Source organism: Chiloscyllium plagiosum, unplaced genomic scaffold (assembly GCF_037043375.1).
Source record: "Chiloscyllium plagiosum isolate Xiang-an unplaced genomic scaffold, Cpla_swu_hap1 HiC_scaffold_17, whole genome shotgun sequence".
Classification (NCBI taxonomy): domain Eukaryota; kingdom Metazoa; phylum Chordata; class Chondrichthyes; order Orectolobiformes; family Hemiscylliidae; genus Chiloscyllium; species Chiloscyllium plagiosum.
The window spans coordinates 54753801-54778292 of NW_028270155.1; the positions used below are offsets into that span (position 1 = coordinate 54753801).

Sequence of the window (24492 nt, forward strand, 5' to 3'; positions counted from 1 at the left end):
ATGTTTTAACTTTTTGCTTCCACAATCAAAAGCATTCTCATACACACTCTCATTCTAACAAAAATTATCAAATAATTCTTTTTTATTATGTACATAATGCAAACCCATTTGTATTAGCTGTTATATGTATTTGTCTTTATATACAGCAGCAAATATTGAATGGAATCGGTTATGTTAAATTGGATGTCACACAATTAAAAAGTGTTAAACTTTGCAAGACATAAAAGATATTTTCTTTTGTTAAAGTTGCCTTATGAATGCAAAGTTTCACTCAAAACATAATCTAGTTGAATTTTTTAATGGTAATAAATATATAAAGGATACCACTGTTTAGTCTTTCAATATGCCTTAGGTTGGGAGTCAGAATTTGAGATAAAATCTTTATTTTCTTTCTTTGCATGTTATCATTATTCTGTATGAGAAGTTTGCCTAGAATGTATTTGCCTATAACTAAGCATGACAGGGAAATACGATAAAAGAAGATTTATATGAAATGTGGACATAGATATTTTTATTATTTAGACAGATACAGACTGTTTTCTGTGTAGGAATTTTTAGGCTACTTGAAATTTTCTTTCTTTTATATTGTATTATATAAATTAATTGCTTTTAAATAATAACAGATAACAGGCATAGGGTATTGCAATTCCTCAACAGGTTTCTGCACACTATACTCATTTCCAATCTGCAATCTATCATCTGCCATCACCTTGCTATCTCTGTTACCTTCTCCCACTCAATTATCCCAGATTTCTAAACTAATTACAGCTGGATCTCTGAAGTCACAGCAAACCAAATGAAGCACAACTTTATGCTCATAGATGCTTGAACCTACTACTAATTTACCGTGTCCATGGAAGTATTGTCAGGAAGAAAATCACAATGCAATCACATATACCATGCAAAAAAATGGATTTTTGGAAAAAAAAACAAACCTGTATATGTTGCAAGTATTGTTCCACTGTAGTACAGTTAGGGATGGTGTAATCTTTATAAAAGCAGAAGCTTGGTCCAAACATATGCTCACCAAACCACACTTTAGCAAAAGCTTTCAACAGTCGCTTATCGTAATCATCTGTGACACGACCTCCATATTGGATTTCTCCAATCATGTAGTAAACTGTATTCCAAGATAGGCCCTGGTAAACAGGATCAAGTATATATGCATTCTCCAATTAATCTAGAACCAGACTAAAACTAGAAATGACAGGTTGAAATATAAATTACAGTTGATAACAATACTTTGGAAATATGCAGTTTAAGAAAAAGAGATCAAATGATGAGATGCAATCACACGACAAGCAGATACAACGAATATCACTTTCTATTATGATATAGAGTGCAGTCTGCAGATGATAAGCTTTAACCTTGACAAGGACATAAGAGAAGGTGGACAATTCCAACACAGGAGGTAGTTGAGAAAGCAAAATAACAAAGAATTACTGAAAGCAATTCTTGCTGGGAAATAATTTCTATTGATTGGTACCTGTCAATGACAATTCCCATATTAGCTATTTCCAAAAAAATCTAAAATTTAAACCACAGATGTCAATAATGCAGAGTGAGGGAAAATCTCTCATTCCATTGATAATGGGATATTAGAGTCCTGCCTGGAAAACAATGCATGTGGGAGACTGAATAAGAGAATTTAACTTTTTGCCTGTGACCATTCTGAATGGTCATACTGACCAATCTCAATCGTGCTCTCAGGAGGAGATATGGAGAGGAAGGACAAGAACTGAGTGAAAATTTTTAACGATCACTCTCATCCAGCTCTGAGCAGCTGGACATTCAATGCCATAGGTTGAGGCTGGACAGCAGTTCAAGCTGTCTGCATTTTTAATTGGTGCCTATGTGGGTTAACTGAGAAACGTAAAAGGCATTTTACCTGACGATATGATGATCATCCCAACATATATTCTCCTTCTCCACTGTTTTATCACCCCTCAGCCCATCCATCCTTCTGGTTCCCCAAGGACTCAGACAATGCAAAGCTCTCCTGGAGGCCTCCTGTTCTTCATCCACAATATATGCTTTCGTTCATCCAAACTTTGCTGCCGGTATCCTAGGTCTCACCATGTTATATTCATACATCATGTCTGTGCTCACCAACATACAGTGTTTCCTTATCCAGCAGTACCTTTAACTGATAATTATCATTCTTTGTTTAAAGCCCCTCAATGGCCTCACCTCTCACTACTTTTGTAACCTCCTTCAGCCCTCTGAAGATGTTCCTCCAATTCTGGCCTTATTTGCATCCCTGATTTTCTTTCTTCCATCTTTGTCAGCTGTGTCTTCAGTTTTTTAAACATAAGGCTCTTGTGTTCCCTTCTTAGTAAGACTGAGTAAGGCTCAGTAAGACTTACCATGTTGATCAAACATTTGGTCACTAATTTACATGTAGCTAGGTGCCAAAACTTTCTGATTAAGCTCTACTGAAAGCTTTGAGAGGTTTTACCTCATTTAAGTAACTACACAACTGCAGGTTTTTCTTTTACAAACAAGATCATTAAAAGGCTGTTCAGTACATAACATTTTCATGGAATTATGTATCAAATATCAGTGTTCTCTATAGCAATATTTCCCTTCTCCAATACTTCATAGAAAACATTATTTTTGAGTTTTGGATTTCTAAGTCTGCCTACCTCTTTTTGTACCAACAGAATGCAACTACACTCGATTTTTGATATTCCCCCTCTGTTACAATGTGCAACATGAACAGGAAAGAAATGGGGACCACTATCAGTCCATATTGCTTTCAATGCACCAGCATTTAGAGGAAATTTGAATTATTTAGAATTATAATTACACTTAGTGAAACAAAAACCAAATGGCTATAATTAAAAATATGAACTGTTCATCTCAGAGAAAAAGTTTTTGTACCTTTTTGCTGTCTGTATCATCGAGGTGGTTTTGCACAAACTGAATTGTAGCATTTAAATCAGCTTGATTAAACTCATAAGGAATATTCCAGCCAAGAGGTCCAAACTTACGTCTTTCCTGCACGGTGGAATGAAGGAAAGCTATTGCATATAGCATGGGTTTCCAATGTGGTGTGTTATTAATGTCTAGTTGGTCTTGGCTGATACCTTAAAAGTCAATAAAATTAGAATTGCGTTGGTGAAATTCTCTCGGCAATCTTTAAATTTACAAGCTTTATTTGATATAAATTTCTGATTCTATGGTCAATTGTCAATTCATCGAAGGCACATCTCAGGTTTAAGCAATGGTCTTGAGGACATGAGCGTTTGATATAAATCTTTAAGGAAGGCATTAAAATATGTAAAAACAATTCATTGTTACACATGCATTTCATTCAGTCTAACATATTGATGTTTATGCTTCTCATCAGCCCCCTTTTCAACCTTCGAAATTTAACTGCATCAACCTGTCTTTCTAATCATTTCTACCTTGTGTTATCTAGCTTCCCATTATATGCAGTTATATCTTTCACAACATTTACTGCTAAATTAATTCTAAGTTCTAATCATTCTTTAGAGATAGACGTTTCTCCTGAATTCCCAGACTGGATTCATTGGTAATTATGTTAAATTTTGGCCCTCAGATCCAATGTTGCCAACATGTGAAAACATCTCTCGATCCACCCGATCAAACCTGTTCATAATTCTAATGACCTCTGTCACGTCACCACTAAATACTCCATTTCCCACAGGGGAAAAAAAACCCAAGCTCATCCAATTCTTCCTGGTAGATGGAGCTTCTCCGTTCTTGTATAATTTCAGGCTTTGTTTGGTCCTTCTCCAGTTTTAATTTTTTCAAAATTATGCTGAAGTGTGGTCTAAACAAGATTCCACATTAGTTTAACATAATACCTCTGTTAGTGATTTTTGAGAAGATTTGTAGCTCAGGTTGATGATAAGTATGTAAATTAACTCACTGTGTTTGAAGGTTTGTTTTCAGATGTTTTGTTACCCTGACTATGTAACATCATCGGTGAGAGTCTCCAGTGAAGTGCTGGTGGTATGTTCCGCCTCTCTATTTATAGGTTTTGGTTTCTTAAGGTGGGTGATGTCATTTCCGGTTCTTTTTTTCAAGGGAAGGTAGATGGGGGTCTAAATTGGTGTGTTTATTGATGGGATTCTCCCTGATGATGTTACTTAGTATGGTGACGAAACATCTGAATACAAACCTTCAAGCTCAGCGAGCTAACTTACATACATAATACCCTTGTTTTTCAATATTATCCTTCTAGAAATGAATCCATGTGCTTTGCTTTTTTATGGTCTGATAAATCTACATCTTTACTTTTAGTGGTTTGTAATATCTGCACCTACAGATCCATTTACCCCATATAAACAATTATTTTCCAAGGATTATGTGGCTTATTAAGTCTTTTTGCCAATTCTTCTAACCATCTCATACTTTCAATATTGAAGTTCCTTTGTCAGTTACACACACATTCTGCAAGTTCATTCTTGTCTTTCTATATTGTGTTGCAGTCTTCCTTAACTGCACTCCTCAAAATGGGGTCATCTGCAAATTTTAAAATTGTATTTGTAATTCTTGAGTTCAAATGACGTATGTAAATGATAAAAACCAGCAGTTCCAGTAGATTCCAATAGTCGGTCCTTGTGAAAAATCACTTTCCACCTTTTCCCAGGCTGAGTAATTACCTTTAATCTCTATTCTTTATTGTTTTGTAGCCAATTTTCTATACTTTTTGCTACCTGTCCCTGACTCCATGGGCTGGATATTTGAGTATTGGGAGTGATAGACTAAATGTAAATTGCTGCTGAGTTCAGATCCATCATCCTGATACACACACAGCTCTTGTAATTGCTCAGGAAGTTTAAACTGCTGCCAGACTGATTTGAACTGCCCTGGATTCTCTACGACTCTCTCTTACATTGATCTCAGGATTAGGGATTTAGGCTACATAAGGGCCATTGATCCAGATACTGACCCTAGAATTGTTAAACTGTTCAGTATCTGGTGCAATTCAGTGCTTAACAGCAAAAGCCAACCCAACCCAAACCACTAGCCCCAAACATGTCCCCACACACACCCCCATCCCTCCAACATCTGTTAGTTTTTCAAATAATCAAATGAGGTTTGTCAAATATGAATTTCACTCTTAGAATCCACTGACTGCTCTTTCCAATACTTTCAGTGTCAAGATACTTCTCTATTACAAATTTGAGTAAGCATTCCAATATCTTTCATATTATTGACTTTAAACTAATCAGTTTAATATAATTATCATAATAACTGTCCATCAGTTCTTTGGCACAGCTCCCTTTTCCATATATATAACAATGTTTCTGTAATCTCTTCCCTAATTTGTTTAGTATACAAGAATGCAATCCATCTGGACCAGGGATCTTATCCTCCCTAAAGTTCATTTGGTTATTCAATTCTTTTCCAGACCAGCCATGATCTCATTGACTGACAGAAAGCTTTTGCCTGAAACGTCAATTTTACTGCTCCTCGGAGCTTAATGAGCCAAATGACCACCTTCTGTTCCCAATTCATAAGTAAGTTCCCTAATTTGATCTTAAACATCATATTGTTTTTAATCCCTTCTTATAATGTCAGGTCCAGTATGTTTGGCTCCCAGGTAAACAGCAAGACAGTGTAATTACTGCATATTTCTGCCAGGTTTCCAACCATTACCAATGAGTTTATTGAGTACATCCCTCAATGAACAATTTACTATCTTGAGGCTTTCTTTTGTTCTTCATATATCTGTTGAATACAAATTATTTTAATTTTCATTGATAACTTAATCCTGCACTTCGTCTTTCCCTTCCTACATGATTTGTTTGTGAGGCTATTATTAACCTTTTCACATGTCCTTTTGTCAATCTTTCCCTTGTTGTCTATTGAATTGGTGTATGCTTTTTTCTTTAGTTTCAATTTTTTTCATATGGGAGCACTGTAAGAAAGAAAATAAGTAAAGCGAAAACATAAATTATGAGAAATAAGATTTTTTGAACGCTATTTGAAGTTTTTATGTACACTATAAATAGATAGATTGAGTTGACAGTAGAAGAGTAATATTATGTTGCATATAATTCATCAAATTTCAACACACAAAGCTTTATCAGCCATCCAAGTTCACCAAAAAATAAAATGTTCTTAGGCCAAGAAACCTGTTGTCTGGCCTATGTATCACTCCAGTCCCACATTGTTATAGTCGACTCTGAACTTAGAAAGGGTAGTTTCTCTAGTGTGGTAAAATAAATGTTAGCATTACCAGTGATGTCCACATCCTGACAATTAATGTTTCAAATAAGTAGTGCATTCATTGTCAACATTATCAGATCTATATAATACCATTAGAGACTTGGGGTGTACAGAAAATGACATAAGTCAACATTTTTTTTGATCACCATATTTCTAAGAGGTGGAGATTTCAACTTTTTAAAACATTTCCATCTGTTGGGTTCAAACTGGAAAGGCAGAGAGTATTTGACAATTCTCTCTATTGTCAAATATGATCATCTGAGCCAACACAAAGCATGCAAAGTGATAACATAACATGAAGATCAGGTAAGGCTTCAAAATTAAGTTCCAAGTTGTGAGAATACTGAATTTACATCCAAACGTCCTAATGAATTGCCACATAGTAATTCGACAAATGGAACTAGCTGAAACACCATGGTTCACTCACATGGAAACACATGCTGATCTAAAAATAACATTTAATCATCACACATTAAACAATTTTCAAAGTAATTCAGCAATTGCAGTTCAATGTTCAACAAAAATAGTGAGCTACCTAAGGTGTAAAAATCAAGCTATACTTTTACATAGGGTATAAAGGTTAAAAAAATAAGAAAATTACTGAGGCTTAAAAATATAATGCTACATACTATTAAAACACAAGTAGGTTTTCAAACTGTCAATGGAAATAATTGTAGTGAAAATTAGTAAAAGGATAAAGAGATTGTTGTAAATGGAAAAAGAGAAAGTTGTGTTTAGAATAAGTAGCTTTATAACCATCAGCATAGAAAGTCAAGCATACACACTTTATCAACTGAGCATAGGGTTACTTTAAATTTTCCGTATAGACTTTGAATCATTTATTTGATGCAGACACTGTTTGCTACCTGAGCTTATGCAGTTTTTCTGTAACTGCCGAAGTGTTGGAAACCTCTTAAATAAGCATCTGTCTCAATCCATGAAAGATTTACACAAATGCAAATGGCAATGTACAGAGCCATGCACCGCCAGTTCAAAATCCAATTTATACTTAATTTTACAAAAATAATTCATTTGGGCAGTTTTAATGAAACAAAAACTTAGAAGCATTTTTGTATAATTTCTGGATGAACAAAGACAATTCATTGTTTTTTAAGAGAAGTTCCTGTTGCAGATCATTATTAATATTGGAGTATCTGTTGCCAATGTACTTGAACTGCAAGTTGGTGCAGTAGGCAACATCATTGTTAACCCACACCACACTGGACTCAAACACTGGGACCACAGGCTGAAGTATTGCATTGTAATTGTTGCACTTCCCTGGCCATCCTCCTGGCCGCCCTACACACTACTCCATCTTCAATGTCTCACCGGAAGACTCTCCTTGCTGCTCATCTGACCAGCCCACTAGTCACTCCCCCTTACCATCCAACTGGTCACACCCCTCACTGCTCCTCCAACCGTCCCACTGGCCACTCCACCCTCACCATCTCACTGGTCACTCCTCTCACTGCTCCTCTCACCATCCCACTGGTCACTCCACCCTCACCACCTCACTGGTCACTCCTCTCACTGCTCCTCTCACCATCCCACTGGTCACTCCACCCTCACCATCTCACTGGTCACTCCGCTCACTGCTCCTCCCACCATCCCACTGGCCACTCCACCCTCACCATCTCACTGGTCACTCTGCTCACTGCTCCTCTCACCATCCCACTGGTCACTCCACCCTCACCACCTCACTGGTCACTCCGCTCACTGCTCCTCTCACCATCCCACTGGTCATTCCCCTCACCATCCCACTGGCCACTCCACCCTCACACCTCACTGGTCACTCCACTCAATGCTCCTCCCACCATCCCACTGGCCACTCCACCCTCACCATCTCACTGGTCACTCCGCTCACTGCTCCTCTCACCATCCCACTGGTCATTCCCCTCACCATCTCACTGGCCACTCCACCCTCACACCTCACTGGTCACTCCACTCACTGCTCCTCCCACCATCCCACTGGCCACTCCACCCTCACCACCTCACTGGTCACTCCGCTCACTGCTCCTCTCACCATCCCACTGGTCATTCCCCTCACCATCCCACTGGCCACTCCACCCTCACCACCTCACTGGTCACTCCGCTCACTGCTCCTCCCACCATCCCACTGGCCACTCCACCCTCACCATCTCACTGGTCACTCCGCTCACTGCTCCTCCCACCATCCCACTGGCCATACCACCCTCACCACCTCACTGGTCACTCTGCTCACTGCTCCTTTCACCATCCCACTGGTCATTCCCCTCACCATCCCACTAGTCACTCTCCCTCACCACCTCACTGGTCACTCCCCCTCACCATACCACTGCTCAGTCCCCTCACTATCCTACTGGTCATTCCCCTCACTGCTCCCCTGACCATCCAACTGGTCACTACCCCTCATCATCTCACTGGTCACTTGTCTCACTGCTCCTGTCACCATCCCACTGGTCACTCCCCTCACCATCCCACTGGTCACTCCCTCTCATTGTTCCTCTCACCATCATTAGGTTACAGTATCCCATCCCTCTCCTGCTTACACTCATTAACATTGCTTACATATGAAGAGATTTAATTTACATAAGGTGCAAGGAAGAGCAGCCAAAACTCATTGAACCATCTATCAATATATTCTGGGGAGGATAGGAGATAACATAAAGGAAGGGAAAGTAATTTTAAACTTTTATCTGGTTTGATGCCTGTTTATGTATGCATGAACACATGGAAACTGGGAAGATATTATCGTATAAAGTTATTACACATATTAATCTAACCAGTGACTTTTCTACCTGTAAATGTTCGCTTCAGACCAGCTTTTAATCCTTGTGGTGGTTCATTGGTAAACTTTATCCCCATTTGCAGCAGCGTAATAGGGAAGAGCCTGTGGACCTCGGTGGTTATCCATAGTCGGAATGATTTGTCAATACTCTCAGTTTCTGTAACTGTGTCCATCAATTCATCCATGAAATCCAGTCCTAAGTGGCAGTTCTGAAGGAGTGCCCAACCTCCCTTAAAATTAAATTTCCCAAGACAATTAAATTCAATGCAAATAAATTTGAAAGCCACCAAAAAACAAAGTTATTATCTAAAGGTGGAGATAAGTAGTAATTTACTCATGACAAGTTTTTCTTTTAGTTTTACACTAACATCCTGAAGTTGACTCTTTTTCTGAAATGTCCCTTCTCTTCATTGGTTAATGTCTGGGCTCCACTTTCCAAATCACTTCATGAAGTTGCTGAGACCAAGAATTTACCAGTTAAAAAAAGACTGGGGTTATACTCAATTCACAGTATTCTCAAGTTAATTGTAAATTGTATGTTAATTGTATTGTTAAAATATACAAGTGAAGGGCATGGTTTAATTAAGAATTTGGGCCACTTATAAACAGAAACTGCTGAAACACTGATAGGTAGAAGGCAGACATTCACAGCGTTACATTTTGTAAATACACTTATTACCAAGGAAAAGGAATGGTGCCTAATTTCATTCTTCACCATCTGGCTTTGGATTCAATTACCTCTATTGTCCTGTGGCAATATGTTGACACAAGATGTGGTCCAAATCTCTATAATAGTAGAATGTTTGGAAGATAATTATATTATAAAATTGCACAATCTCAGAAAAAAAATGCTCTTTGAACTAGACTGTCAACTTAAAGAAAAAAAAGAGATAAGTGCAGTTTATTTGAGGAGACAGATCTCAGCTTTTGGAAGCACTGGTTTGTACAGAAACTGGAAATTAATGGTAATCCTCTTACACTTGACATAGTCTGCTGCAACAATCTGCGTGCATGCGTCTCTTGGCCCTGGCCCATTGAAACATAGCGGGTCTCAATTTTCAATCTCTTTCCAAGAGCAATGATGCGGTCTGTAGGATCAGAGCCCATGGAGAGGAAACAGATGAGAGGTGTCCTGGTGTCAGATTCCTCCCAGCTTTTCTCAAGGTCCAGAATAACACCTTCTGCATACTTCTCACCCATGGAATCAATGATGTATTTGCGAGCCTAGATGTATAAAAATAATTATTGGAGCTTCTGATTTTCAAAGGCAAGCATTTTATTATTATATCTGAAACACTTAAAATGTTCAAAGGTATAGCTAGGTGAGAAAGGTTTCTCCATTTTGCACTTCTTACCATAGCTGAATACAAATGCACTAAGATCAACTTATTAAACTGTGACTTGTTGATGGTCTACTGAGAATAGGCAGCACCTGACAGGTAATTATGCAGTTACCTGACTTCAGTCAATGAGGCAGTGAGGTCACTCAATTTAAGAGGCAGTTATACTTAGAATAACTGCTTTGAACCAGTTATTTTCACTCTTGCCTCCAAATTAGAGGTTTGAGGGCTCAAACGTCTAGACCTCTGTGTTTGTCTACCAGGTGCAAATGAGCAACTCTCAAAAGCAAAATTAATTGCATAGGACTCTTTCTTTCTCTTTGAAGAAATGGGTAGTCAATGATTCTCATATTGAGAGACTACACAAAGTTTTAAGAATGGCATTTCAGAAGGAGTAATGACATACAGTTCTTGCTAGATGTGGGAGTTTCAGGTTAACATCAGTTTCTGTAACTGTGTCCATCAACTCATCCTTGAAATAAGTGGCAGTTCTGAAGGAATGCCCAACCTCCCTTAAAATTAAATTTCCAAAGACAATCAAATTCAATGCAAATAAATTTGAAAGCCAACAAAAACAAAGCTATTATCTAAACAAACATCATCTGAGGGAATTGTCCCAATTGAGATTCTTTAAGTTTATGATTACAGAGACAACTCAATACATCAGGGAATGAGAAAGAAACGTCTGCAACAAAAGTTTCAAAAGCAGTCATCCCATTGAGGAACAGGGTATTGGTAGTTTTTGAAGCACTGGCAAGTATCCAGATGTTAGAAAAGCAAGGAAGGATAGGCTAAAGCAGGAATGCCCAGAGCAAATTACTATCCACTGTCTGAAGCAATGGTCTAGGGTGGATTAGCTGAGAACAGGACCATCAAATAAGGCAAAGAGAAAAGTGTATTTGAGCCCACAACCAGATCAGGCATGATCTTACTGAATGACAGAGCAGGCTCAGAGTCAGAATGGCCTCCTTCTGCTCCTCCGTCCCTGTGATTGCAATGGGATCAAACAGTACGAGATTACTCTTGTCAGGGAAGATTGGAAATCCAATTAGCTATGTATTAGGAATGGTAGAGTTGATGGTGTTTTGATGAAATGGAAGTACTGTCATGTTGAAAGTTTAGAAATAAACTGGGTGAAAAAGAATAAAGCAAAATGAGAACAGAGTGGGCCCATAGGGCTAGGACTACTGACTGAGTGCAGGATCAACAGCTACATGGACTGGTTAGATGGATCAGCCTGCCTCTGTTATATAATTTTGATGTAATTTAATGATAAAGTGATGGCCTTACAGAAGGAAGCTATGAAGACAGTTTTTATTTTCAAAAGTTCCACCTGTGCAATTGTTCTGTCTGGACACCAGGATCGGACCAATAAGAGCTTGCCAAAACAGTCCAGAGATTGATGGTAACCATCAGGCATAAGCTCCTCCTCTTCTGGAGCATCTTTATCATACCAGGTTTTCCACTGTTTCTCATTTCGAGCAACCTACAAATGTAATAGATGGCCAGCTGTCAATTACAAGAATATGTTACCCTTAGGAAAAGGATTTCTTCAGCAAAATGCCACATTAACAAGTCTCAATTAAATTACTCGAGAGGCTCAGAATTGAAACAGTTAAGTTGATTAGTATTACCTGACATTTCTGATTTCAAACCCAGAGTCCAGCTCAGCCATTTAACAGGTTTCACATCCAATTTTATATTCATTAAAACAAATATGTGGAAAATTAGTGAAGCTGCAATATGACCATACTGTCCATTTGTGCTTCAAATACACAAACATTTGCACCGGGACAACTAATTCATAAAATCTACCCTTGTAATCCTCGATATTTAACTCTGGTCAGATTCCATTTTTTACAAGGTTGAGCTGAATGTCATTTAACAAAATAAATCACCAAGACCATCTTCATCCAACTGTATTCAGCAAAGAGCACAGTTTTGTTTTAAATGTAGAAAGAGAAAGAAGTACAATATTGGATCAAAATTAACACAATTGTTTATAATGTTTTGTGGGCTTATGATTTTTATCAACTGTTTTAGATTTTTTACATTTTAGAACTGGACATCTTTGATCCAATCAGATTGTATAGTTTTCTATAGAGCTTCAGTTAATACTACTGTTCATTCACAAATGCTGCATGTAACCACCATTTTGAAGCGTGGGAGGTTGATGCCCAAACATTGGAGCCACTCACCTTTCCAACTTGCACGAGGTCGATAGATGTGTTGGGGCACTGCATCCAGATTCGAAGGAACTTACTCCTACTGCTCAGCTCCTCACCATTCCCATCCAGTTTGAAAATATAGCTTCTTTTTCCCATCCATGGGGAAGAGAAGCTAAAATTTATTGCTCTATGCACTATGGGGGGGTGGGGGGTTGTTAGTCTTCATGCGTGACTGACTATCTGCCCCACCATTGAGAACACAGACCAGATTGAGCTCCAACTATCCACTAAAAAGCCACACAGAGACTTGTCCTCCATTCTTACCCCAAATAGGTCTACATTGAGGCAAACTGTGGTCAGTTTCCTAACCCAGCAGGCAGGTCACACTGGTCTCCCAGTTGATAAATCATCCCCTTTTCTCCATTATGCAGTTAATTGGGTTAGTGATGAGTCATGAAGGTTGTTTATGGGCCTTTTTATCCAGGATTTAATTACTGAGGTGATGAGAAAGGGTGGGTATCATTCCAGTATCAATCTATCCAATTATTCACCCTTTGCGCCACCTTTCTCAACATCGCCAGGGAGGGGATAGTTGTGCCCAGTGTTCCATTTCAATCCCTCATATCTAACAGCAGGATTCCAGGGAAGAGTTGTGGATACAGGAATTTCAAGGTGGGCGGCACGGTGGCTAGCACTGCTGCCTCACAGTGCCGGAGACCCGGGTTCAATTCCCGCCTCAGGCGACTGACTGTGTGGAGTTTGCACATTCTCCCCGTGTCCGCGTGGGTTTCCTCCGGGTGCTCCGGTTTCCTCCCACAATCCAAAGATGTGCAGGTCAGGTGAATTGGCCATGCTAAATTGCCCGTAGTGTTAGGTATGGGTGGGTTGCGCTTCGGCGGGTCGGTGTGGACTTGTTGGGCCGAAGGGCCTGTTTCCACACTGTAATCTAATCTAATCTAAAGGTGGTGGTGTGTAGGGAACAGTGGAGCAGAATTTTCATTTCTATGGTTGCTAGGAGGCATTGTTTAATTCAACATTTCTAACTCTTGCCAGGATCTCTTTAATGAGAGATTCTTCTCCAGACAAGGTGCAGGTTTTAACAAGCTCACAGGGAACCTGAGAGAAGTATGTGAATGGCATGGCTGAACTAAAGAATTGTGGCAAAGTTCGTTAACCAAACAACAAGTTTCTGACCTATTCCTGATCCCTTTAATGTGAGTCTATTCAGTAGAATTCTGCCCGTAGAGTCTCCTGGAATACCTGGATACTGTATTCAAATGTAACACATTTCGGGTGTAGGTACAGTAATTATTTGTGCCTACTTATAGCCTCAGTCCTGTTATGTCTTCTAACCAGACCTGGGAGTAACGATAACAGCTGGCAACTGCAGCTTGGCTTCTCACTTCATGCACTGAGGTTTCCAGGAGAACCACACTTGATTACACCAAGAGTATCAGACGTACAACCACCTTTGGTCATTTATAAACCTGGAAGCTGTATGGATTCTTTCTAAGTGTACTTTGGAATATCAAAGCAACCACTTCAACCACCCATCACAATCTATCCGGTGAATGTTTATAAGAAGACTTAATCCGTAAATAAAAATCCTTCCATCAGTAATGGGGAAAATCCCCCATTGCTCTTTCACATCTGGGATCCTTGGGCCTGCTCTCTTTCAGTTTTATTATTTATTTAATCACTTCTTATTTCTATATGTGGTCATAGAGTCATAGAGATGTACAGCACGCAAACAGACCCTTTGGTCCAACCCTTCCATGCCGACCAGATATCCCAACCCAATCCAGTCCTACCTGCCAGCACCCAGCTGATATCCTTCCAAACCCCTCCTATTTATATACCCATCCAAATGTCTTTTAAATGTTGCAACTGTAGTTCTAGACTCCCCCACCCCAGGGAAAAGACTTTGGCTATTTATTCTATCCATGCACCACATAATTTTATAAAACTCTATAAGGTCACCCGATGCTCCAGGGAAAACAGCCCCAGCCTGTTCAGCCTCTCCTGTAGCTCAAATCCCCCAACCCTGGCAACATCCTTGTAAATCTTTTCTGAACAACATCATTCCGATAGGAAGGAGACCAGAATTGCACGCAATATTCCAACAGTGGCCTAACCAATGTCCTGTATAGCCGTAACATGACCTCCCAACTCCTGTACGCAATACTCTGACTGATAAAGAAAGGTATACCAAACGCCTTCCTCACTATCCTATCTACCTGCAACTTCACTTTCAAGGAGCCATGAACCTGCACTCCAAAATCTCTTTGTTCAGCAACACTCCCTAGGACCTTACCATTAAGTGTATACATCCTGCTAAGATTTGCTTTCCCAAAATGCAGCACCTCGCATTTATCTGAATTAAACTCCAACTGCCACTTCTCAGCCCATTGGCCCATCTGGTCAAGATCCTGTTGTAATCTGAGGTAACCTTCTTTGCTGTCCACTAAACCTCCAATTTTGGTGTCATCTGCAAATTTACTAACTACACCTCCTATGTTCATACCGGATCATTTATACAATTGACGAAAAGTAGTGAACCCATCAATCCTTGTGATACTTCACTGGTCACAGGCCTCCAGTCTGAAAGACAACCCTCCACCACCACCCTCTGTCATCTACCTTTGAGCTAGTTATCCTGTTATATCTAACTTTGCTAACCAATCTCCCATAGGGAACCTTGTCAAACGCCTTACTGAAGTCCATATAGATCACATCTACTGCTCTGCCCTCATTAATCCTCTTTGTTACTTCCTCAAAAAACTCAATCAAGTTTGTGAGACATGATTTCCCATGCACAAAGCCACGTTGACTATCCCGAATCAATCCTTGCCTTTCCAAATAGATGTACATCCTGTCCCTCAGGATTCCCTCCAACAACTTGCCCACCACTGACGTCAGGCTCACCGGTCTATAGTTCCTTGGCTTGTCCTTACCACCCTTCTTAAACAGTGGCACCATGTTAGCCAACCTCCAGTCTTCCGGCACCTCACCTGTGACTATCAATGATACAATATCTCAGCAAGAGGCCCAGCAATCTCTTCCTGAGCTTCCCACAGAATTCTAGGGTACACTTGATCAGGTCCTGGGGATTTATCCACTTTTATGCATTCCAAGACATCCAGCACTTCCTCCTCTGTAATATGGACATTTTTCAAGATGTCACCATCTATTTCCCTACAGTCTATATCTTTCATGTCCTTTTCCACAGTAATTACTGATGCAAGATACTCGTTTAGTATCTCCCCCATTTTTTGTGGCTCCACACAAAGGTTGCCTTGCTGATCTTTGAGGGGCCCTATTCTCTCCCTAGTTACCCTTCTGTCCTTAATGAATTTGTAAAAACCCTTTGGATTCTCCTTAGTTCGATTTGCCAAAGCTCTCACGTCACCTTTTTGCCCTCCTGATTTCCCTCTTAAGTATAGTCCCTTATACTCTTCTAAGAATTCACTCGATCTATCCTGTCTATACCTTATATATGCTTCCTTCTTTTTCTTAACCAAACCCTCAATTTCTTTAGGCATCCAGCATTCCCAATACCTACCAGCATTTCCTTTCACCCTAACAGGAATATACTGTCCCTGGACTCTCGTGATATCATTCCTGAAGGCTTCAATTTTCCAGCCGTCCCTTTACCTGCAGACAATTGCCCCCAATCAGCTTTTGAAAGTTTTTGCCTAATATTGTCAAAATTTGCCTTTCTCCAATTTAGAACTTCAACTTTTAGATCTGGTCTATCCTTTTCCATCACTATTTTAAAACAAATATGGTCACTGGCTCCAAAGTGCTCCCCCACTGACGCCTCAGTCACCTGCCCTGCCTTATTTCCCAAGAGTAGGTCTAGTTTTGCACCTTCTCGAGTAGGTACATCCAAATATTGAATCAGAAAATGTTCTTGAACACACTTAACAAATTCCTCTCCATGTAAACCCTTAACACTATGGCAGTCCCAGTCGATGTTTGGAAAGTTAAAATCCCCTACCATAACCACCCTATTATTCTTACAGATAGCTGAGATCTCCTTACAAGTTTGTTTCTCAATTTCCCTCTGACTATTAGGGTGTCTATAATACAATCCCAATAAGGTGATCATCCCTTTCTTATTTCTCAGTTCACCCAAATAATTTCCCTGGACATATTCCTGGGAATATCCTCCCTCAGCACAGCTGTAATGCTATCCCTTATCAAAAACGCCACTCCCTCTCCTCTTTTGCCTCCCTTTCTATCCTTCCTGTAGCATTTGTACCCTGGAACATTAAGCTGCCAGTCCTGCCCATCCCTGAGCCATGTTTCTGTAATTGCTATGATATCCCAATTCCATGTTCCTCATCATGCCCTGAGTTCATCTGCCTTCCCTGTTAGGCCCCTTGCATTGAAATAAATGTAGTTTAATTTATTCATCCTCCCGTGTCCCTGCCTGCCCTGACTGACTGACTGACTTCTGTTCCCAACTGTACCAGTCTCAAATTGATCTCTTTCCTTACTATCTCCCTGGGTTCCCCCCTCCCCACCTTACTAGTTTAAATCCTCCCAAGCAGTTCTAGCAAACCTCCCTGCCAGTATATCAGTCCCCTTCCAATTTAGGTTCTTCTTGTGCAGGAGTCACTTCTACCCCAAAAGAGATTCCAATGATCCAAAAATGTGAATTCTTCTCCCATACACCAGCTCCTCAACCATGCATTCATCTGCTCTATCCTCCTATTCCTGCCCTCACTAGCTTGTAGCACCGGGGGTAATCCAGATATTACTACTCTCGAGGACCTCCTTTTTAAATTCCTGCCTAACTCTCTGTAATCTCCCTTTAGAATCTCAATCTTTTCCCTTCCAATGTTGTTGGTTTCAATGTGTACAATAACCTCCTGCTGGCCCCTATCCCCCTTGAGAACATTCTGCACCCTCTCTGTGACATCCTTGATCCTGGAACCAGGGAAACAACACACCATTCTGCTTTTTTGCTACTGGCCACAGAACATCTGTCTGTACCTCGGACTACAGAATCCCCTAACACAATTGATCTCGTGGAACCCAACGTACCCCTCATTGCATTAGAGCCAGTCTCAATACCAGAAACTTGGCTGTTTGTGTTAAATTCCCCCTTACAATCCATCACCCCCTACATTTTTCAAAACAGCATACTTGCTTGAAATGGAGATAGCCACAGAAGACTCCTGCACGAACTGCCTACCTCCCTTACGTTTCCAGGAGTTAAGTCATCTATGTGACTGTATCTATGAATTTTCCTCCTTCCTATAACTGTCATCCATCACATCCCCTTGCTGTTGCAAATTCCTCATTGCCCCTAACTGTCTCTCCAACCAATCCATTCGATCTGATAGGATTCACAACCAACAGCACTTATTGCAGATATAATCCGCATTAACCCATAAGCTCTCCCTAAACTCCCACATCCGACAAGAAAAGTATATCACTCTACTAAAGGCCATTTTTGCTCCTTCACAATCTACAGACCCAGAAAATAGCACTGTCTTATTCCTCTACAAAACTCTGCTCCAGGTTAAATTAATACTTATAGCTTATATTTTAAATTTAATCAAAAGACATATCCATCCCAATTCCCAACTTTTCCCTGTCCTCTAATGTTAGAAACATGTCCTCCGTCTTGTTCTTTTGATAAAATCTGTTAGCTCAATACTATAAATATTTTAATATTTGGTATAAATGTTTAATTTTCAAGAGATTTCAAAGACATTCTCCCCCTCTTACTCTCTCTGACCTGTACTGTCTGTTACTTTACCAACCCCAGATTTCAGGCAGCTTTGATTTCTCTCTCTGAGCCAGTAGTCTTGACCCAGACTTTTCGCACTTGCTAATAATTCATTGTTTATTTTTGTATATTAGAGAGTAAAATACGTTTTTGTCTCAAGAGCTCCCTCTGACTCTCTCTTCAACCGTTTCTCCTATCTATGAGGTTGTTTCCTCAGGTCTGCAGAGTAAGGAAGACCATTTCACTGACCTCTCACAGTTTATCTGTGCCACTGCCTGAATTAAAGCCTTCAAGCTTTAGTTCCTTTAAGGTGCTTGGAAGACTTTTCAGGGTCATTAGGCTTTTATAAATTATGAAGAGTTTCCCTCCATTCCCACAAGAATTTTGCTTTGTTAAATTGCTCAGAGTTAGAATATGTTGAATCAGAATTCTGATTAATTCTATTTCAATTAGTGAAAGAGAGATGCTGGATTTTAAAGTACCATGGTATAGATTGAGAGGTGTTTTGAATGTTCTTTTTAGGATTCTAAAAGGACAGTGGGTAATAAACCTGATGAGCAACTTTACCTTGACCAGAGGAGTACAAAGGATTGGAATGGAGCGCAGTTGGCATACCCATATTTATTCGCGACTCTTCCTCTCAAGGGCCCCCAGCCCGCTAGACACAGCCCTCGCAGCTACACTTAGGCCCTAGTCAATATAGCCAACAAGTCTGTGTCTATATAGTTCAATAAGGGCCACAACGTCCTATAAAAAATGTTCAGTTTTCCTGTGCACCATACTCGTAAGGAAGTCCAGGGGGATATGCTCCATAACTAACCTACGCCATCCTAAAAGGCACGATGGATTTTCTGAGACCCAGCTCATCAGAATGATCTGCCTCGCACAATACGAGAGAATATTAAACAGTTTCTTCCCATGCACATCTAAAGAAGGCAGATTCAGCAGACCCAAGAGGAGGGACACTGGATCTACCTTGACCTCTTCCAAAACATTTGCTATAGCACCCCAATACCTGCAAAGCTTGCAACATGACTACAAGCAATGAGTAAGAGCGTCAATATCTATTTTACATTTGGGACACATCTGAGATGTTCCTTTTATAAATTTCGCAAGCTGCTCTGGAGCCAAATAGGCCCTGTGGAGAACCTTCAGTTGCATAGCCTGTGTCCTAAAACAGATTGAAATCTTCCTCACATTCTCCCGAATATCCTCCCATCCCTCTGATGAGATCTCCACTTCCAATTCCTGAGTACAGATTCACATAGCTGTCTAATGTCTTTCAAGACACAACCTCCTAATAAATCAAGAGAACATCTGTAGACTGAAGTACTCCCCTCTCCACATCAGACTTATAGGAATTAACCAATAGTGTGGTCTTTTTCTGTATAAAGTCACTAATCTGAAAATATCAAAAGAGGTCCCTAGTGGACAATTCATATTTAAGGCTCAGCTGATCGAAATAAGTCTCCCAGACAGGAAACTCCTCTAGACTTCCATAACTTAAAGCAAGAATCCATTGATTCTGGCCAAAATCGTGGCATTCCTACTATGGGAGTAAAAAGGGAAGTTTTATATAAATTGCTCTCGCTTTGTTGCATCATTCTCCATGCTTTAACCGTGTTAATGCCAATCAGGTTTCTGCAATGTTCCATCACAATCTTCATCCTGTCCATAAACAGCAAATTAATGAGGGGGCGTTTTGCCTGGGAGGCCTCGATGTCCTGCCATATTGACCTCAGGTCCTGGCAAGCACAGACATTCGCATACGATGATCAAGAATGTATTTGATATCTCTTGAAACCTGGGCATTCTACCCCTCCTCCATCTCCTGTGGAAGCTGCAATTTAGCAAGCTTAATAAGAGGTCACCTGCAGCGCAAGATGAAAGAACCAAGTCAACTGTTAAGCCTCTGTAACGATTGCCGAGGTAGCACTAGAGGGAGCATTCGCATGGGATATAATAAACGAGAAAGAACATTCACTTTAACCAGAGCTATTCTACCCAACCGAGATATTGGTAGAACCTCCTAACGCTGTAGGTCCTGTCTTATCTTCTCAAGCAAATGCACAAAATTAGTTTTATATAATTGATCAAAGGCAGGAGAAATAAAAATGCCTAAATATAGACAGCCTTCCTGTGACCACCTGAAAGGGAATCAGATTACCTTCATGATCGTGTACTCCCAAAAGACCCCCCACAGGCATGGCCTCTAATTTCATAAAGTTAACTTTCTAACCCGAGATAAGCGTAAAATAGATAAACATTTTCTTTTAAACGGGGCACCGATATTGTCGGGTTGGATAGAAAAAGAAGGACGTCATCTGCATAAAGGGTGATTTTACGCACCCCGCTTCCACCTTCGGGGCAACTATATTGGGGTCCCTCCGGATTGCTCAATCACTAATGTAAACAGCAGTGCTGAAAGGGGGCACTTGTCGGCTGACTCTAGCAATATTAAAATTGTCAGACCTTATGCCATTAGTGAGAGCCACTGCCTTAGGGTTGCTATATAATACTGCCACCCACCTGGCGAAAACCCCACCACCCCCCAAGGCCAAACCATTCTAGGACATAAAAGAGGTACGGCCACTCTACCCGACCAAACGCTTCCTCTGCATCCAGGGAGACTACCAAGCCCAGAATCAACCCTTGCTGGCACACCCAGACCATATTCAGTACTCTTCTAATATTATTAGAGGAGCTGGGGCCCTTAATAAAACCTGCCCAATCCTCCTTTACAATAGAGGGCAAGACCTTCTCCAACCTCAGTGCCAGCGTTTTCACCAGGATTTTAAAATCCACGTTTAACAGTGAGATGGGCCTGTACGAAGGACAGTCCTCGGGGGCTTTCCCTCTCTTGAGAATAAGGGAGATATTAGCTTCTCTCATAGAGAATGGGAGGCAGTCCTGACTGTATGAATGACAGAGAGTATGGATAAACAGGTCAATCTCACTTTGAAAGGCTGTGATTAGTGGGATATTGCAAAGATTAGTATTTAGGTACCAGCGATAAACAATAAATATCAAGGTTTTGATGCGAGGAACACCGTGGTGGCACGGGGGTCAGTGGTTAGTACTGCTGCCTTTCAGCTCGAGCCTCGGGCGACTGTCTGTGTGGAGTTTGCACATTCTCCCTATGTCTGTGTGGGTTTCCTCCCACAATCCAAAGATGTGCAGGTTTGGTGAATTGGCCATGTTAAATTGTCCCTGGTGTTCAAGGATGTGCAGGTTAGGTGCATTGGTCAGGGGTAAATGTGAAGTAATAGGGTAGGGGGAATGGGTCAGGATGGGTTGGTGTGGACTTGTTGGGATGAAGGGCCTGCTTCCACACTGTAGGGATTCTGTGATTTGAGTCTATAACAAATGTAGTATTTCTAGATTTTCAGATGATAGAAAACTAAGCAACAATCTGTGTTATGCGAAAGATTTCAACAGGCTTAGTGAGTAGCTTAGGTCATGATGGATGGCATATAATTTGGAAACATGTGAGATTATCCATTATAGTAGGAAGAACAAATATGCAGAGTATTTCTCAAATGGTAAGAGATTGGTCAGTGTAGATATGCAAAGTGTCCTAGGTGTCTTTATCAATAAGTCCTGAAGGCTAACGTGCAGGATGCTATTAGGAATAGTCACAGAATATTAATTGCAATAGAATTTGAGTACTGGAGTAATCAAGTCTTGCTTCAATTGTATAAGAGCTTGGTTAGATTACACCTGGAGTACTGTATGCAGTTTAGTCTCCTTACCTTAGGAATGATAGAGGGAGTATAATGACGGTTCACCAGACTTGTTCCAGAGATGGTGGTACAGTCCTATGAAGAGAGATTGGGCAGACTAGGCCTGTATTCTCCAGAGTCTTGAAGAAAGAGAGCTGATCTCAATGGAACCTACAAAGTGCTTACAGGGCAGACAGGATATCTGCAGGTAAGACGTTTTGCCTGTTTGGCAAGTTCAGACCTGGGGGCAAAATCTAAAATTAAGGGGATGCCATTTAAATTATGGATGAGGAGAAATCATTTTACTTGGAGGCTGGTGAATCTTTGGAATTTTCTACCCCACAGGGCTGTGGAAACTCAGTCTTCGAGTATATTTGGAGTAGGGCTTGATACATTTTTTATTGTTAATAGCGTAGTTATTGGGGTAGTATGGGTGAAAGGCAATGAAATTCTGATCAGCAATAATTGTATTAAATGGCAAAGCAGGCTCAATGGGCTGAATGGTCTGCCTATGTTACAACTAATGTAACGTACTGCTTGTCCTCATCCACCTTCTGTCAATGGAACATATATCATACTGACATTTTCCAAACAAATATGTGTGGAGTTTGCACATTCTCCCCGTGTCTGCGTGAGTTTTCTCTGGGTCCTCCGGTTTCCTCCCACAATCCAAAAATGTGCAGGTTAGATGAATTGGCTGTGCTAAATTGCCCGTAGTGTTAGGTGAAGGGTTAAATGTAGGGGAATGGATCTTGGTGGGTTGCGCTTCGGTGGGTCGGTGTGGACTTGTTGGGCCGAAGGGTCTGTTTCCACATTGTAAGTAATCTAATCTAATCTAATCTAAATAAGGTATTCAAGCATTTCATAGAACATAGAACATCGAACACTACAGCACCATACAGGCCCTTCTCCCCTTAATGTTGTGCTGGCCTTTTATCCTACTCTAAGATCAGACAAACCTACATACCCTTCATCGTAATAACTTCCATGTGCCGATCCAGTAGTTGCTTACATGTCCCTAATGTACGTGATTCTACTACCACTGTTGGCAGTGCATTCCATGTACCTACCACTCTCTGTGTAAAGAACCTACCTCTGACATCTCCCCTAAATTTTCCTCTAATTACCTTAAAATTATGCCCCCTCATGATAGACATTTCCACTATGGGAAAAAGTCTCTGGCTACCTACTCTATCTATGCTTCTCAACATCTTGTAGACCTCTATCAAGTCACCTTTCATCCTTCTTTGCTCCAATGAAAAAAGCCCTAGCTCCCTCAACCTTTCTTCATAAGACATGCCCTCCAGAGGGGATTCAAGATGGTAGCGATCTAATAGGTCTGCCCTGCTGAGTTCTGCACCACAACCCAGGCAAGATTTCAGCATTATAGAGACATGCAAATGGTATTGGAAGCTTCCAGAACACTGGGGAACGATCCACAGTCTCTGATCTACAAGGGATCAAAAATTATGTTATTTTAGGACATTTCGGTGGCTGTGCACTGCAAGAGGAAGATCTTTGATGAAGTAAAGAAGAGGCTGAGAGATTTGAATATTCAGTACTCTGTAAGGTTCCCGGCAGTGTTACATTTCAGCCATGGCGGGTCCGTGTATATTTTTGATTCATCAGAAAAGGCAAAGGACTTCCTGAACACTTTAAAATAGACTGGCCAGTTCAAGTAATATGGACAATAGTGTTTCCTTTGTTTTCTCTGTTGTTTACTTGGTTTTGCCCCTTTAATATATGAGGGTCTTTTTACTTTCTCCCCTCTCAATTTTTATTATTCCCTGTTTTTTCTTTCTCCTGGTTTAGGATTTTTTTTATCAGTAATAACTGGGGTCGATGTATGAGTGAGACAGGCTGAATGCCCACTTCTAATTCCCTTTATAAGATACATGTATTCTTTACTTTTGTTTTGCCTGGGTTTGGGGCGCGGCTTCAGCTAGAAGGAGCCATGGAGGGGTTAGTGGATAGTGTGAGTGCCCGCTATGGGCAAGGGGGAAAGTCTCCTATTATCTGTTTTTTGTGTTGGCTTACTATAGGAGTAGTTTTTAGAAGTTCTGCTTTGGTAGTTTTTATAGTTGTATTTTCCAGATTAGACAATTTTTTTTTACTGTTTCCACTCTGCACATTGTGAGTCAGGTTCTTCCTCTTGGGGGGTCATGGGCTGTTTCAGATGGCTATGGCTAGGAGCTCATTTAAATGGAGCACCTGGAATATTAAGGGGAGTCACTCACTAATTAAGAGAAAGAAAATATTTTCAAGTCTTGGAAAGGAGAGGGTCAATGACGCTCTGTTGCAAGAAACACATCTAGATGATAAGGAGCATCTAAGGTTGCAGCAGGGAGGGTTCGGCTGGGTGTACTTCTCGTCTTTTAATTCCAAAAGCAGGGGAGTAGCTCTACTCATTCAGAAGAATCTCCCATTTCAGCTGTTAGACCAAATTAATATGTGCAGTTTGTGATCCTCAAAGCTCTAATACATGGAGAGGAGAATGGTACTTTGAATGTTTATTAACCCCACCCGGCACAGTCCCTTAAATCTT

The 24492-nt window shown here is 40.5% G+C and overlaps 1 protein-coding gene across 1 annotated transcript in view; it reads right to left on the bottom strand.

The window, feature by feature from the left end:
• Positions 1-24492, bottom strand: part of LOC122558738 (dynein axonemal heavy chain 5-like) — a 269744-nt gene that overhangs the window by 18680 nt on the left and 226572 nt on the right. The window contains exons 72-76 of the mRNA XM_087996146.1: positions 11648-11800; positions 9953-10198; positions 8985-9204; positions 2884-3089; positions 936-1139 (exon numbers count right to left, since the gene is read on the bottom strand). Coding sequence (XP_087852272.1) covers positions 936-1139; positions 2884-3089; positions 8985-9204; positions 9953-10198; positions 11648-11800 — 1029 coding nt within the window. The remainder of the gene's footprint in view (positions 1-935; positions 1140-2883; positions 3090-8984; positions 9205-9952; positions 10199-11647; positions 11801-24492) is intronic.